We start from the raw sequence: 18,213 nt of genomic DNA, 5'->3' as shown, positions 1-18,213 counted from the left end.
AAAAATTTACAACAATGTAAAAATAAGTATAAGCCTTCAATATATTATATTATTTTATATTTATAACCAAGATTTTTAATTAGGAAGAGGAAATTAAAGAGAGCACCTATAAAGTGTTGTTGTTTTCTGGGCAGTGCTTTCCAGATTGCATTAGAATTTTGGCAAGGAGAAACAGCCAGCCTGGTCATAGGGCGCATGAGCTGAGATGCAGCCACCAAAAGAGAGGACAGACCGTTTATTTTACAGATGCACGAAGAAAGAGTTCTGCACATCATGGCAGCACCATGAATGAAATGCCTGACAACAAAAGCTTTAGAAGGGTTTGTTTGGTGACTTTCTATTGAAGCAAAGGCTAGTCAAAGGGGCAGTTTCCAAGAGCAACAGTCTTTGTAAACAGCACCTGCTCTGCAAGTCAATTCATTCACTACCAGCTTGTTTTCAGCAACAACCAAAAAAAGGCTTTTGGTTTTTTCAGGAAAAAACCTTAGAATAGTAACTCTTTAGGCCTTCACCCTAAAATTCAGAGATATCGTCGCATGACAACAAATTCAGAGATACCATTGCATGATAAGAAGATCATCGACCTTCCTAAACACACATCTCTCTCACACAAACATGCCAATAAACTCCATAAAGGCAGATATTTTGACTCTTGTATGCTGTTTTCTTAAGAGTCTCATCTAGTGTGTGATTCATCATAAGAGATTAAATATCTGTTTGAAGGATAAATAAATGAATGAGTATGTAAAGGAATCGTTAAGTTGTCAGCTCAAATTCTCAAAAACACATAAATTATTTGAAAGGTCTGAATTTGTTTTGTGGGAGGTTTCTCTTTGGCCTATATGTAATTGATGCCCATCTGGCATCATTTATGATAAATCCAAGTAAATAACCTCTATGCTACAAATAAAACATAATTGTGGTAATTCTAGTTAATCTATGCCGCTTTAAAAGTACTTTCTCTTTTAACTTCCTATACAAGCATTATAAATGTGCATTTTAAAATCAAATGAAATCACATTACTTTTTTCACAGAATTCAGTTTTTCATTCAATATCTAATGGATACTTTTGCATGTAACTATTAATATACATAGACAAGCATACTGTTTTAATGGCATATTAATCCCATGCAATATAATTTATGCAACCAAATCCCTATGGACTGGAGTTTGAGTTATTCCATTGTTTTTCTATTACAGACAATGGAGCAATGAACATGCTTGCTTGAGCATCATTACACATGTATGTGCTCTGCCAGATTTCTAGCTTCAAGACCAGAACAGTGTTCTACTGTAGCAAAATGAAGTTCCAGAAAGATGGCTAAACCGTTCCTCTCATAATGCTTTTGATTTTACATAATCTCCATATTCAAAAGTTGGTTTCTTCTTTGGATCTCAAAAGGTGGGGTTTCTCTACCTTAAGCTTGAACCTATTGACAATTTCAGTCAAATAATTCTTGGTTGTGAGGGGCTGCTCTGTGCATTGTAGAATGTTCTGCGATATATCTCTGGCATCTACCTGCTAGATACAAAAGCACCCCCTCCCCCTGCACTGTGACCATCAAAAAGTATCTTCAAACATTTCCGAATGTTCCCTGGGAAGCAAAATCCTCTCCAGTTGAGAACCGCTGCACTGAGGAATAGCTCACACTCCTTGAAGAGATTTGGATTATTTTTTATCTTCACTTCACTCAGTTTTATGCTGGAATATCCCCAGCCCTCTCTTGTGTAAGACTAAACCCATCTTCCTGACCTGTCCTCTATTGGAAAAACATCTTTGAGAATTTTCAGATTTGTGACAAAAATTCACTCAGGGGCATTTCTATAGTGGTTATTTGGAAAAAGAAGACTTAGATTCATTTATCACCTGGACCTGATTAAATATGGTGTCTTTAGCCCAAAGGAACAAGACTTCCCAGATGCAGGGTGCTGGGCATCGGTAATTTTGGAAGCAGAAGTCCAGTCAGTTTCTAAAAATATCATCCAAGAAAATGAATAAGAGCATGTCCTTTTAGACCAGAAAGCTAATTCTTACTCTACTTGGCAAGCCCTGCCCCAGCACTGTTTGTGTCTCTTTCCCAAAACACCATATGCACTCTGTATATGATGGGCTTTAGGTAACAGAGGTGGTACTGCCTGTTAGACATTGAAAGTTAAGGATCCTCTTATAATTAATATCCCAAAGCATTTTGTACTGACAAAAAAAAAATGTATTTTTGAAAGAGTAATTACATGTACTTACTATATCTTCTGTGTCTGAACATCATAGAAAATAACTTCACTACATTTTTAATTAAGGTATTGATTTGAGCTATCTGGTATTATGGCATATATGTTTTCCTTCTAGTTTGGTTTAGTTCTGTGCATGTTTCTTCACATTTATAATTCCTCTGTCAAAGTGTGCATAACATTTGAATGCATGATCTTGATTTCAAGATACAATATTTTACCCACCCAGGAGGCAACTAGTTATTCTGAGGAAACTTCTCCTTCCACCACTGGTAGTGGGCTTAATGAGGGCATGTCTGGAATTACAAACAACGAGTGTTGAGAAAAGGGAAAAGATTTTGCTTGTGAGGCATACTTTTAGAGATAGATTAATTAGACTTGCAATTTCCCAACTCACGTATAGTCTGAAGCCAGTTGAATAACAGCAGGTAGAATTTAGATGAGTAAAAGTTTATGCTTTTAACAACAACATCTCTACTATGGCCAAGCATAGGGGATTGGAGACTTTATCATTATTATTAAATCATATATATTCCAAAAATGTTTATAAAATCATTGAAATGAACAAGGAAAATCACAGCTGACACATTACCACATTTAAGTGAACTCGAATTTCTAAAAAACAGAGGGGTGTGTGTGTATGTGTGTGTGTGTGTGTGTGTGTGTGTGTGTGTGTGTGTGTGTGTTACTGCTGGACAGTCAAGCAAATGAAAAGGTACAGTTGCAAATAACTCCAGTGGGAAATTCTCAAAGGTCAAAAATGCTTGGAATGCCAACGTTACCTCACTGGTCTGTGAAATATTTACGGAACAGATACCTTACCGACTGAACTCTGTCTTCTCAGTTCCTGGCAAAGTGACCAATGATAGTAAGTTTTGTTTAAATTATTTTTTATTAACTGAATCTATAAAAAATCCAATTCCATTATATACTAACAATTATCTTTCTACTTTATTTTTAAAGGTATTTTAGAAAAGCAATTGCTCTAATATAAGTTAAAGATTTTTGAAAAGCTAAAAATTGGATTATTCCTCTGATTTTTCATTACTCAGGAGGAACTAATTGCCCAAGGATAACTAGCCAAGGTAAAAACAATCAAAAACCTCTTAAAGTGACCAAAATCTTATGATCAAAAAGTAAAAAGAAATCCAAATAAAATTGAAGTCTTTATATTTTGTTTTCACCACATAGTTTAACTATATTTTAAAGGCATTATTAATTTTCTCAAGGGCCTCTATTTATTCTTTCATGCTCAAATCACCCTACATTGAAACATTTATCATATAATCAGTCTTGCTGATTTTCTCTCTTTGAACCGATATTGTCATAAAGCTAGTAGATCCTCTTTGTCAGTGATTATGTATGAGATTCAACGAGCACTCTTGCTCACTTGCTTTGACTCATCACATTAAAATATCTCATCTCTTGTGAGATCTGCAGACTTGTTTATTGACTTACATTACATTTGCTTTGTATATCTGACAAAAATATCATTGATAATAAAAAAGAAACTGTAATGTTAAACTGGAAGTATTGTTTAACAAAAACAAATTTTATAAATGATCGTTTCATTAAGAAATGATGTAATTTTGCAAAATCCAAATTGGTAAATGCAGAGAAAACAGAAATTAGAAATTTTTTAGAGAAATTGGTCATAAATTAATGAGACATTTTCATATGCCTTATTACCAATGTTCTATTTATTACAGTATGTCATATACATTTGACCATTGTAGTAAAGACAGAGAATAAAGTAAGAAAACTAAATGGAGAAAAATACAGAAGAAGAGATAAAAGTATACTCAAGAACATGGATTCTTGAGTGAAACAGACTTGGGTTTAAATCTTAGATTCTACAGTTACTAGCTGTGTTCCCATGGAAAAGAAAGTTGTTTCCTCTCTAAGGAACCATTTATTTGAATGTGAAATAAAAAGGTAATAGTATATATCTCATAGATTTGTTGTAATAATGCAGATAATTATGTAAATCAGCACAAATATGAACAAATGGTAAGCACTCAATAACAGATATTATTTATGAGAAGAAATAAAACAATTAGCATAAAAGGAATAAAGGCTTTGCTTCTTTAGTGCTATGGTTTTAATGTGTCCTCAAAATTCATGTGCTAATTTAACCCCCAATTCAATAGTATTAAAAGGTAGGGACTTTAGGAAGTTATTAAGTCATGAGGGCCCTCTCCTCACGAATAAGGTTAGTGCCTTCTGAAAGTGTGGGAGGGCGTTATTAATAGCTAGGCCCCTTTGTGCTCTTTTACCTTCTGCCAGTCAGGGCATAACATGCACCCCTTTTATCATGTGAGGACATGGCAACAAGGTGCCATCTTAGAAGCAACAAGTAGCCCTCACCAGACACAGGATCTGCTGGCACCTTGATCTTGGACTTCTCAGCCTCCAGAATTTTAAGAAATAAATGTTTGTTCTTTAATATTTAACCCCTCTCAGGAATTTAATTATAGCAGCACAAATAGACTAAGACATTCAGGTTTTCTAAAAATTGCTATTAAGATGTTGGTTTGAAAAGTTCAGCTACTTTAAAGTTTTTGCATACCTCATTAATTTAATTCAAATTCATATAGTAACTGGGATACCTCATATAATTTATTTCAAATTCATATAGTAACTGGCATATAGTAACCATAAAATTTATAAAGTCCTGGCATATAGCAACCATAAAAATTGTGTCTACAAAGGCAATTATAACAAATCAAAATTTATTAAAAACATATTTACACTTGAAATTAGCCTTCTAGTGGGTATAGAGAATAATTAACATGAATGGAAAATTTCATCTATATATGTGAAATATGGATGAAATTATTGTTTAGTGTTGAGCTCTGCCAGTAGTTACAAAATGCTTTAAATGCTTTAATGCCTGAGTTTCTTGATCTAGGCAATGTGAGTCTAGGACAATCCCCAAAATAATATTATTCTACCAATCATATATTTAAATTTACTTTCATTGCAAATTAATGAGAAGGAATCTGAGGCACTGGTTCTAATTTAATTTGATCACCACATATAAACACTATCACTATGCTAGATTCTTTAATTATAGAAGTTTAGGCTGTTTTAATTTCTACTGAAACCTCTCTCTTTGCTTCACATCTAAAGACAGATGGCTCAGTAGGAACCTTGTAATACCTTTGTTGTTGTTGCTACTGTCTATGTGTCTGTCATCAAAAAGATTCTGGTTCTCAGAGTTATAGATGAAGAACACCCATGTCATCCCATAGCACAGCTGTGGGCTTAATTCAAACCTGACTTAAGCCTGGAGTCCCTACACCCAATAAAGTAACAACTGCCCTGTGGGAGACCCCCAACATTTAAAATAGTGATTTGGAACTCTCTGGAGGAAGATACTTGTAAATATGGACAGAGTAGAGAAGATGGTCCTTCTTCCTGAAGTGTATCTTATAACTCCACCCCCCCAACAACAACAACAACAATAAACACGAGGATACAGGGAGAAGAAACAAAAATTGACATAAAGATCCACAACTGGACTCATTGAAAATACAAAATTTTCTAAAATAGTTATTCAACAGAAAGATAAAAGAACATGAATTGGATTTCACATCTCTACAATATGGGTTTTAAATTAACATATTCTGTCTGATATGTAGTACTTAAAAAATCTTTGTGGCCTTAATAGATACCAGGCCTCAAATTACAGCTATATGAGGGGAAAACACTGAATGTACAACGTGTCTTCTGTACTTTAGAGGAGTTACCAAACATAAAACAGAAGGCAAACATGTACGTCTCACCTTAAACATTGAAACTATTGCTTTGCTTAAATTCCTCATGGTCAGAGTGCCCATTGGCCTAAAGCATCTGATATGGACATTTTGAACCAATTAGTAATAAATTAATATTAATTATCTGGCATTTACAATTAGCTTGGCAAAATGGAGCCGCTTAGACCTGTCCTTCTGATTATAATAGTTAATACAGCCCAACTTAGATTAAAACAAGGTCTACAGTAATTAAGAACCATCAAATAACACCTACTGAAGGAAACAACTATTGTTCCTACTGCCATCACTTTAAATAGTCCAATTTGTTCACTGTTTAAATCTGATAAAAATAAATGGCATGGGAAAGTGGATTACCACAGCCTAAATACCCTGATGCCCCTGATTAAGACTTGCATATCAATATTACTGAAGTTGCTGGTTCCTATCAATAACTGGAAAATATTTTGCTATTATAGGTTTAGTGAATACGTTCTATTCAGTGCTTATTTCAACAGCTTCCCAAGCATAGTTTGTTTTCACTTTTGAAGAGATACAATATACATGGGTATCTCAACAGCCCTTGTGTGACATTGCACACAAACTTTGCATGCAAGATATTAACTACACCTGATTTTCTCCAGGAATGCATATATGCCATTACTTTGAGGGCAACAGATTCATTTGACCCCTTCATCCAGAAAATGCAAACCAAAAGGAGCCCAGAAAAAAAGGAAGATCATCTCACCACACACCATACAAGGCCCTGCCTTCTCAGTTAATTTTCTGGTAATTATTTGGTCAGCAAAAGCATATATACTCTGTCCAAATTGCAATACAAAAGGCCCTCCCACTAGTATCCCCAAGTTTCCTTTGCTGCAGAAGCTTCAGTAACCTCCTCTCATGATACTTAGAATCTGTGAACACACAGTCTAAACAATTTTTCTTTTGAGACAGGATCTCACTCTGTCACCCAGGCTGGAGTGCAGTGGCACTTTCAGAGTTCACTGCATCCTTGACTTTCTGGGCTCAGGTGATCCTCTCATCTCAGCCTCCTGAGTATCAGGGACTCCAGGCATGCACCACCACACCTGACTAATTTTTGTATTTTTTTGTAGAGACAGGGTTTTTGCCATATTTCCCAGGCTGATCTCAAACTCCTGGGCTCAAGCGATCCACTCGTCTCAGCCTCCAAAAGTGCTAGTTCTTCTTAATAAAAATAAACAACCATAATTTCCAATGGTTGTGTATTATTGTTGGTTAAATACTACTTATTCTACAAATAAGCATTAATGTGTATAATTTTAAGACTTTTAAACACATTTTTCAAAAATTTCTTCAAGTGAATAATTTTATTATAATGGATAATCTCCAAAGTGCCATATATATATATATATATATTTTTTTTTTTTTTTTTTGAGACAGAGTCTCGCTCTGTCGCCCAGGCTGGAGTGCAGTGGCGCGATCTCAGCTCACTGCAAGCTCCGCCTCCCGGGTTCATCCCATTCTCCTGCCTCAGCCTCCCGAGTAGCTGGGACTACAGGCGCCCGCCACCGCGCCCGGCTAATTTTTTGTATTTTTAGTAGCGACGGGGTTTCACCGTGGTCTCGATCTCCTGACCTTGTGATCCGCCCGCCTCGGCCTCCCAAAGTGCTGGGATTACAGGCGTTAGCCACCGCGCCCGGCCAAAGTGCCATCTATTTTTAACATATCAAGAGAACAAATCAGCTATTGAACAAATCAGTGCAAGAACCCATAAAGAATCAGTATGCCTTTTGAAAACCAATTTTGCTATTAATATGTGTTATATTGACAAAATAAAATTGCATCCATTCTATTTTTAATTTTAATTACAGCTGTAAATCATCATTGTTCTCAAAATTCTGTTAAATTACATTTATTAGTGCTGACTTCCTCTGACCTCTCTTTCCACTGCCAGTTAATGTAGTACCTTGATAAGCCAACTTATCCTAAAGTCATTAGTGTACACTCTAGTCACAATAACTACTATAATCCTTTAATCTGAAAGGCAGTCCAAATGTTTAAAACCTTACATGGTTTTATTAATTACAAAACATACAAAAATACTTATGTACTCATAAATACTTTCAGATAACTAATGATTTTTAAATATTGAGAATATACTTACTTGTACAGTTAGGCAAAGTTCCAGACCATGTTCCATTGGCTGTGCACTGTCTAACTGAAGGTCCAGAAAGGATGTATCCCTCCATGCAGGAATAAATGACTGAACTGGGAAATGCTGTGCCATCAATTCGGAAGACTTTCCCATTGGCTGTGGTTCCTGGGTTACCACACTGCACAGCTATAAAACAAAGTGTTTAAGAGTATATATAAAAATAATGCAATTAGAAATTCTTCCCAAAAAAGTTAATGACTAAACTATTATCTCAAATTATTCAAAGAAACAATAAAAACCTCTAAAATAAGCAGTAAAGTATCTAGGTAGTTGAAATTCAAGATGAATGTGTGTTAATTTTATTAGCTTAATTACTGGGATGCAAATTATAACATTTTCTTAAGATTTTTTTAGCAGCTTCAGTAAAAACTCTACGGAGTAAAATAATTATTCAAGGAGTACTGTATTGACTTCAGGTATCACAAAATCTTTTAGAGAAGGATTATAAGAATCTCTGCCTAAGGAGCAACTCATGTAAAACTGGAAGACATGTAACAATGAGTGATGAGATGCAACAGAGATTTATTACATTGATATTTCAGAAAAGACAGATACACAATTTTAATATTATAAGCATCCATGTATATTTTTGTTTATATAAGTACATAACTGTTTTGAATTAAAACGTATACATTTTATTTCTAGACCAGAGTACCAAAACCAAACTGAGTAAAAACAAAGTAATGAAATTTTAGTAATCGTTTTCATTGTTTCAATATATTATAAATAAAAGGTACAAACACAAATGTCTTTTTATGATTAACTTTTTATATATATGTTTACCTATTTGTCAACAATATGTTAATTTTAAACTATCTTAAAAGCAACAATATATAAATGTAATGCTTAATTTTATTGTAATATCAGAAGGCATTTTAGTACCTTACAGAAGTGAAGGCTTTTATCAATATGAAATACGATTATAATTTCAGAAAATGCCATCTACATTCCTTGCTGCATCTTAAATATTTCTATTTGCCTATCATTTGTATAACTGCTATGTGTGTGTGTGCACACGTGTGTGTGTGTGTATGCATGTGTAGGCAAGAATCTTACTCATTTTACATATATACATAAAAATCAAACTCTAGATAATATTTTAAGCAGAACCTATGATAATAGCAGACATTTTTACTTCGTTGTTAAGCATAATTACTTTCTTCTAAATGCATTAGTGCCTGCCTAAAATAAAATTTTGGTCATATTTACTTGTTATATATCATGATCCATATGCAGCTTGACACAATACAAGAAGGATTTGAGATAATATCATCTTTGTTTTAAAATGTCATGTAATTTTTATTTTGAAATAGAGACCTAGGCAGGGTCAAATTTCCACACAATAAAAATCAAGAATTTCTTTAATCAGGGTGGTTTCAAGATATGGCCAAATCATACTGTTGTTTCTGTTCTCTTGACTTTAATTCCTCCACACCTAATACATAAATTTCATCTATCCAGATTTTTTTTTTTTTTTTTTTTTTTTGACACAGAGTCTCGCTCTGTGGCCCAGGCTGGAGTGCAGTGGTGCGATCTTGGCTCACTGCAACCTCCGCCTCCGGGGTTCACGCCATTCTCCTGCCTCAGCCTCCCGAGTAGCTGGGACTACAGGCGCCCGCCACCTCGCCCGACTAATTTTTTGTATTTTTAGTAGAGACGGGTTTTCACCGTGTTAGCCAGGATGATCTCGATCTCCTGACCTCGTGATCCGCCCGCCTCAGACTCCCAAAGTGCTGGGATTACAGGCGTGAGCCACCGCCCCAGGCCAGACATTTTATTTGAACTAAGCACAAGTAAAATTAACTTAAAATGAAACAAGGTAAGCGTGTCATCTATGATGAGTGAATGCTTAAAGCCCAGTGGATACAATGAAAAGAAACAACAACTACCTTGCCTCTGCAATATTGACATTTAGGAGAAAAAGGATTTATTGTTGCCTGTGAATAAACCTGCATTTACATTTAGTACTAGTCAACCAAACCATCTCTTCTCACAAGAGTCATTTTTCAGCAGTCAACAGACATAAACTAATACAAAAGAGAGTTACCATTGTTTTTTTTAGATTCATTAAGCACTTAATATGTCACAGCCACAACTTTTCCAAAATTATGTACTTGTCACAAAAATGCTCTGAGTTAGTGTTAACATCACCACCATTTCTTAATAGTAAACTGAGGCACAGAAAGATTAAGTAACTTGCCCAATCTCACAAAGTTAGTTAATAGCAGATTGTTCATCTAGTACAAGTTCCTAGGAATTATGCTGATATCATATAATAAAAGCATTGAATCATATTCAGGCTAGGAAATAAGCTGAAACATAACACATGTTTGTTAATTGAATATTTTTTGTGATGCATCTTTATAGGAAGTATATATGTTTGCTTTTCTTTTGTTGCTAGAGAGAACTCTTATTTTAAAAATCATGGTACCATTTGTTTTCTTGTATCAAAGTAATAAGTAGTCATTTCTAAAATGATAAAACAAAAAGTATAAGGAAGAAAGTAAAGATTGCTTAAAAGTCCACCACCAAAAAATAGAAACTGATATCTATATATGCATATATGTATATATGATTATGTTTTAATATGAATATAATTATTTCAATATTCTAGGCTTTGTGTTAGGTATAGAATATACAACAGTGAAATATTAATTTCACTACCCTTTTTAAATTCTATTTTTCTTACTTAAAATTACAATTAAGGTATCTTTCTATCATAAAGTTTAGTAACTGTATGATTTTCCATACAGTTCATAATTTATCTAACCAATTCCCTGTTGAAAAACATTTAGTTTGGCTTGGTTTTATTTTTCTATGATTTTTGGATATAATATACTTGAACATATATATATCTCTGTATATTAGTTCTATTTTTAAGATAAATATCTACAATAATTTCTGGATCATTTTTGAGTAGCGTAACTGTCATTAACAACAGTGTATTGTACATTTCAAAATAGCTAGAAGTGAGGACCTGAAATATTATCAACACATAGAAATAATAAATGCTTGTGGTGATGGATATCATAAATATTCTGATTTGATCACTACACATTTATGCATGTAACAAAATATCACACATGCCCCATCAATATGTAAAAATATGAATCAATAAAAAACCCTAAAACATTAAAAATTTAAATTGTTTGAAATATATTGCCATAGAATCACTCAAGATATTATCACAATACACACTTGCATTGATAGCGTAAGACTTTGCTTGTGTTCACACCTTCTCTGTAACATCATTTGCCATCATTTAAAAGAATCTGTCAAAAATGTTACTTACTTCAAATTTGCATTTCTCTATTAATTAAATTAAGTCACTTAAACACATCATTTAATATTTTTATTTTTACATGTGGTTTATCCTTCACATTCTGAAAAACTTTCAAGTTTTATTATAAAGTATTAAAGTAATATAACAACAGTAGAAAACATTTGGAATAAAAAGTAAAAATACCAATAATTTCACAAATGTGTCCTAGTATTATTTTTGTGTATTTCCTTTCATACTTTCTCCTCATCATCATTTCTCATGGTTCTAATAGAGTACATAATTTTAAATCTTATTTCTAAGTTTTATATAATGTACATTTTCTCATATTGCTTCATGGCCTATATTGTAATATATTATTGACTATGCACTATTAGATTATGTAAACCTAAAATTGCTTAAGCAACACTTTTCCTAGTGTAAGATTGTTCCAAATTATTGCTACTCATAAATAGAAATAAAAATTACATTTTCATAATTTTGTGTTTTGTTCCAAATTATTGCTACTCATAAATAGAAATAAAAAATACATTTTCATAATTTTGTGTTCTCTTTAATATTTCTATTTTTGTTAGAAAACATTCCACAAAAGTCAAGTAATAAACTGAAGCTACAGATACATCCCATGAATATTTATCATTCTATTCATTATCATTTTGAGAGCAATTTTTGTCAAATTGCTCTCCAAATACAACAATATAAATCATTTTGAAATTTTTTAAAGTTCTAGTTTTGCTGGTCCTATACCTGCACACAAGAACTTTATATTAGCATATTTAAAATAGGTAAAAAATGATACTTTAATATTTAATCATATTTTTTATTAGTAGTTCTGTTGAATTTTTTCTGTAGGTTACAGTTTTTTTTTTTAATTTCTGCTTTCTGTTCATATTTTTTGTCCATTTGTCTACTAAAGTCTGTTTTTGTAAGTGATTTGTATGAGCTTCATTTGTGAGAAAAATATTAATTCTATCATACTTGCTACAACTCATAGTTCTCCTTTTATCCATAATATGCATGCTAACAAAGCAGTATCAGCACCAGTCTGCATTTCGTCTATAAAATATTTTGTAGGTCAGCTGAACAAAGGACTGACTTAGATGTCACCCACACAATGTTGCATGTATAATGATGCCCACAGCATCATTAAAAAGACTTTGACTTTGGAAAATAAGTTTGAGAAATAAACAGTTTAGTCTGCCTTACTGTATTTTACTCAGCACTGTTTTCCAGCTCGTTTCCCTATATCAACTAAGTTGCAACTCTTTCTTAAGATTATTAAAACTGACCCAGTTAAAAAAAATAACTGTATTTTCTAGAATATAAATATTAAACATAATTAAAAATATTACTATAGCATAGTCAATCAAAAAACCCTCAGGAAAGTTTGATTGAGAATTGTCTTCTGTTTGCAAAACCAATATGTTTGGTACAACATCAAGTAAGTTTAAAAATATTTTGCAAGTTTAGTTTTTCCAATAAAACAATCACAAAAAGAACAGTTAAAGTCAATAAGATAATTTTCCACCAACATTTTATTTACTAGTCAATTTTTTAAAATATTTTTCTTTTTCCTTTTTATCTTTGTTTCTTTTTTCTTTTTTTTCTTTTCTTTTTTTTTTTTTTTTGAAACAGAGTCTCGTTCTGTCACCTAGGCTAGAGTGCAGTGGCATAATCATTGTTCACTGCGGCCTCTGACTCCTGGACTCAGTGATCCTCCTGCCTTAGCATCTGGAGTAGCTAGGACTACAGGCATATGCCACCACACCGGGTTAATTTTTAAAATTTTTGTAGAGATGTGGTCTCAGGCTGGGTCCCACCCAGGCTGGTTCAAACTCTTGGCCTTAAGTGATCCTCCTGCCCCAGTGTCCCAAATTGTTGGGATTACAGGCTTGAGCCACAACTGGCTCTCTTATAAAGATTTAATTATGTTAACTCTGAGTCAGAACAATTAAAACGTTACTCAAACACCCTAGATGTTGTGAATTCTAGTAACTAACAATTGTACTCTACAATTAAAATTCTTAATCATATTTCTGTATGTTTCTATAGTTTTCCATTTCTACATACTGGAAGCTAAGACAGACATTGAGATTTATTAGGGTAAGAACAACTTATTGTTTTCTCTTGTCTCTACAACATAGGTACACTAGTCTCCCCTTATCCACTATTCTTTCCAAAGTTTCACTTAGCCATGGTCAATCATGGTTTAAAAATATATGGAAAATTCCAGAAATAATCAATCTATATATTTTAAGTTCTAAGTAGCATGATGAAATCATATCTTCCCACATGGAAAGTGAATCATTCCTTGTCCAAGGTACCCACACTGTATATGATATCCACTTGTCAGTCACCTAATATCTGCCTTGGTTATCAAATCAAAAGATCACAAGAAGGGTGAGCACAGTCCAACAAGATATTTTGAGTGAGAGACCATATTCACGTAACTCTTATTTAGTATATTGCTATAATTGTTTTATTTCAGTATTATAGTTGTTAATCTCCCACTGTGCCTAATTTATAAATAAAACTTTATTACAGGTATGTGTGAAAAATCATAGAAATACAGGATTCGGTAGTATCTGTGGTTTCAGGCACCCACTAAAAGTCTTGGAACGTATTCTCCACGGATGAGGGACTACTGTAAAAAGGAAAGAATAAATCTTTTTAACAAATACATATATTGTTTTTTAAATCTACACATTTGCTATGTTTTGAAAAATGTTTGCATATATATGACCAATGAGGGTTTTCTTTTTAATTATCAGTCATAATTATCTTACGAGATGGTGTCAGTATAACGGGAATACAACAGTTTTATTTCATAGTTGCAGGCAGAAAAAACTAGTAAGAGTAATTTTCCTAGTTGTACTCATTTGGATTTAGATACACACTAAAATCCAGTAGTTCCAAGATATTTAATTTCTGCTTGAGATTACCTTTGCACTCTGGCTGCCTTCCGGTCCAACTGCCATTAGCTAAACATTTTCTTTCTTCAGAGCCATGAAGGATATAACCAGTATCACAAGCGAAACGTACAGTACTTTTAGTTCTGAAATCACTTTCCTGTCTAGAGCCATGTCCGGGAGTGCCTGGATCGCCACATGTCCCAGTAGCATCACCTGCAATGCAGTACGGTTCAAGATAACCAATTTCCATAAACATTTATTAAGTTTATCAGTTAGGCCAAGGGCCTGGGAGGCATTTGTTTTTGTGCATGCTGGGTTTCAGCATACATGGAGTAAAATTATAATTCATATTTCTTATCTGACTCCAGTCATTTAAAAAAGTGTAAGTGAAAAAGAAAATAGTTGCAGAGCATAGTGCTTTTTTTTTTTTAACAGTGAATTTGGAGACGTTAAATAGGTTAAGGATATTTCATAAGTTTTTCCAAAACCCAGTTAATGACCAAGCTAATGGAAAATGTATAACTGACAGTATGATGAACTCAAATGACAACAGATGTATAAAACTAAAATCTAAAAAAAAAAAAAAAAAAACAAAAAAAAACAATTCAGCAATTTGCATGTTTCCTTTTCTGAATTTCTTGATTACTGATCATCTTTTGTTGTTTTTGTTAAAGTAGAACTGTGGTGTGCTAGGACATGTAAATATTACAGTACAGTTCTGTACTGTAAGGCATTCATCTTTTGATTTTGATTTTAGTGTTAAAATCTGTACTGTAAGGCATTCATCTTTTGATTTTAGTGTTAAAGATTTACTCAGTCTTTACCTAGTCCTTTTATCATTTCTTAAATAATCCTAATCAAAATTGCCATAGTGTCAATATACACTGAGAGAGAGAGAGTGAGAGAGGAAAAAGTGAGAGAGAGAGGAAAAAAAAAAAGATAGAGAGAGAAGGGTTGAAATATAAGCATTGAAATTGTTCTTTCCCTTTTTCTTTTTTATTTGCCTTGTGTGTTTGGAATCCTTCATTATATGTTCTTATTTTCATGTGATGTAAAATTAGTAACTACATAAAATTTTAAAATTAGTATTTCACTTTCAAATGTCTGTGTACAATTGTATTTCTCAATTTAGTAGCAGTTTCCTAATACATGGTGGGGTGGGAACAGGGGATAAGTCTGTGTGTTCACATGTATAAGCAGTTATCTGAGAGTTAATTTTCTATGAGTCACTCCAAGATAAGACGTTAATTCTCATAAAATCATTTTTATAGTTACATTAAAAATGATAGTTTTTCTAAATCTGTAGATTACATTTAAAGTCCCAGGCAGTCACTTCATAGGGATTAATCACTAGTTAAAAGATTTGGGGTTAATTTACCATTTCACTGCTCTTTTAACTCTAAAGTGAAAATAATGTAAAACAACTCCTAATAAGTCACCGGAATGATATCTACAGAGATAAAATAGAGTAAAGACAATAGACAATATGTAAATATAAAGAGGCAGAAAAATAAGCACAATATCTGGTTGATGGATAAAAATAAGTAGTATCAACTAGGGAGCCATCATAGATCCAAAATGTAAATGATATTTTTGAAAAAAAGCGGTAACTTAAATGTTTATCTCAGAAAAGATTTGTCAAATACTCTGTGAACAAATTATTAATTAAAATACCTTTAATATTTATGCAGAGATAACTATTGAGGTTATAAGGATTCAAAAGATATATGTCACTTATTAATACTAAGATAGATAAATATCTTTAATAAAATGAATTAGATTAATTCAATTTAAAACATTTTGAACTTTATTTTAAAATCATACCATTAAAGTAATCAATTGCTTAGAAAGTTAAACAGAACTGAACTCTGACAGAAAATCACTGATACAATATTGACTTCTGGGGAAAATTACATGTGGTATCTGCTAAAATGGGATAGATACTTTAGCTTGAATAGTTTCACCATTTTAACCAACGAAAACGCTTCATACAGTGTAGCATCCTAAAACCATAAATCCTTGAAATTAGCAACACAGTTCAAAACACATACTTGTAATTTATCATCTACAACATCAGTACCCCGCATTTATATAGCCTTACACATATTCCAGTAATGTATAAGCAGTGTTTCAGCTTTTTTTATGAGATTTTTCAGAGAGAAATATATTTTAAGTCTTTAGATTGTTTTGTGTATATGTTACTACTACTACTAACAATAATGTAATTTCCAACACACATTGTCCAATTTTCCAAGTGGTACCTGAACAATGAGGTTGTGATCCACTCCAATGGCCATTCAATTGGCAGGTTCTTGATGACTGGCCTAGAAGGGAACGCTTTCCTGTGCAGGAATAGTGAACAGTAGACCCAAAAGTATACTTCTCGCCAGACAGGACTGCATTAGGAGGAACGCCAGGGTGTCCACAGTCAATCACTACAATACATAATTATTGAATATAAAATTTTTTTATATCTCCTATCGAACAACCTATACCAGCATGTTTATACAATAAATCAGAAGTAAATGTTCTGCTCAAACATCTAAAGCCTCCAGAAATCAAACATCTATGTTGAAGGCAGCTTTTTAAAAATAAAGTGGGGTTTGCAGCTATAGGAGCCGTTCTGTTAACTTACTCTTTTGCGGATGAGTTTAACAGCAACTTTATAAGCTAAGTAATGATTGAGTGATTATGATAAATCTGTACATGTAAGAGTGATGAGTATGTGTTCACATATATATGTGTATGAATTCTAACTGTATCTGTGCCTGATAAAATATGTATAAGTCAAGGAGAAGATTAATATGAATTCGCTAAGTAAGGACATAGGACACCATGTGGATTCAAAGTGAAGCCATACAGAAATTACATGAAAAAAACTTTGAGAGTTAAAGAGATTCAGTGAAGATTGATCTGTGATTCACTATTTAATATATAGTCTAGAATCATTACAAGTCAGTAATGAATAAATTATGCTGTATAAAGACAATACTCAGTGGCTTATAAACTAAAACACTGCTAGGCATAGCAGAATTAAAAGTCAATACATGAAAGAGTATTATTTATGAGTGATAGGTAGTTTCAGAATTTAACGTATGTCCCCTGTTAGTTGTACTCAGAAAAATACTGAGTGTCACATATCTCTAGAGTATCAAACAGCACGTGAGGACATAAAAACTTAATAAAACCTTTCAGTATATAATACTGTACCACTGAGAGCTACAGGAAATGATAAAGCAAAAAGCATATGAGAGCTCAGAACACTTGAAGAACTTCAGGTTTACATGTCCTATGAAAATATTTTTAACTTTAATATGGTAGCTACATAAGAATAAGTAAGTAAATTATTCAAATAATTAGACCAGTTAACACAAATAAGTCAAATGAATTTTAACCAGCAGGCCAAATTACTGAACTATATGCATAGAATCTGAACTTTTATAGACACAGCAAAAAGTGTTGTTTCTTCTTTAGTACATGAATGCTGTCACAAAATGTTCATAAAAGTCCACCCATGAACATAAAAAATCCTCTAAATGAAACATAATCGTAAAATAATTTTATAATTTAGCAATTTACTAAAACCAAAAATTACTTGCCAAAAATAAATGGTTTCTTCACACGCTATTCATTCAGTCTATGAAATTGTTCTTCTCTTCCCTGTCAAGTCCAAGACTCACCAACCATTTGAGATTTAGTTCAATTTGAGACCTATCAATTGACTGAATTGCTAGAATTTATGTTCACTCCTCTATGCCTTCACAGAAGTTTGATTTATATCTGCTAAATTATTTTTCTCACTACGTGTGTTACTTGTAAGCATTTTGGCTGTAATT

The 18,213-nt window shown here is 32.9% G+C and overlaps 1 protein-coding gene across 6 annotated transcripts in view; it reads right to left on the bottom strand.

The window, feature by feature from the left end:
- The window catches only part of LOC105475960 (CUB and Sushi multiple domains 3), a 1,218,758-nt gene that overhangs the window by 43,775 nt on the left and 1,156,770 nt on the right, over nt 1–18,213 (bottom strand). For all 6 annotated transcript variants that reach the window (XM_011731490.2, XM_071067898.1, XM_071067897.1 and 3 more), the window contains 3 exons: nt 16,639–16,812; nt 14,408–14,590; nt 8,135–8,311 (listed from right to left, as the gene is read on the bottom strand). In XM_011731490.2, coding sequence (XP_011729792.2) covers nt 8,135–8,311; nt 14,408–14,590; nt 16,639–16,812 — 534 coding nt within the window. The remainder of the gene's footprint in view (nt 1–8,134; nt 8,312–14,407; nt 14,591–16,638; nt 16,813–18,213) is intronic.

This window comes from Macaca nemestrina, chromosome 8 (genome assembly GCF_043159975.1).
Source record: "Macaca nemestrina isolate mMacNem1 chromosome 8, mMacNem.hap1, whole genome shotgun sequence".
In the NCBI taxonomy this organism is placed as follows: domain Eukaryota; kingdom Metazoa; phylum Chordata; class Mammalia; order Primates; family Cercopithecidae; genus Macaca; species Macaca nemestrina.
Note: the sequence above shows the minus strand (reverse complement) of the source record. Positions and strands in the feature narration are given on the sequence as shown.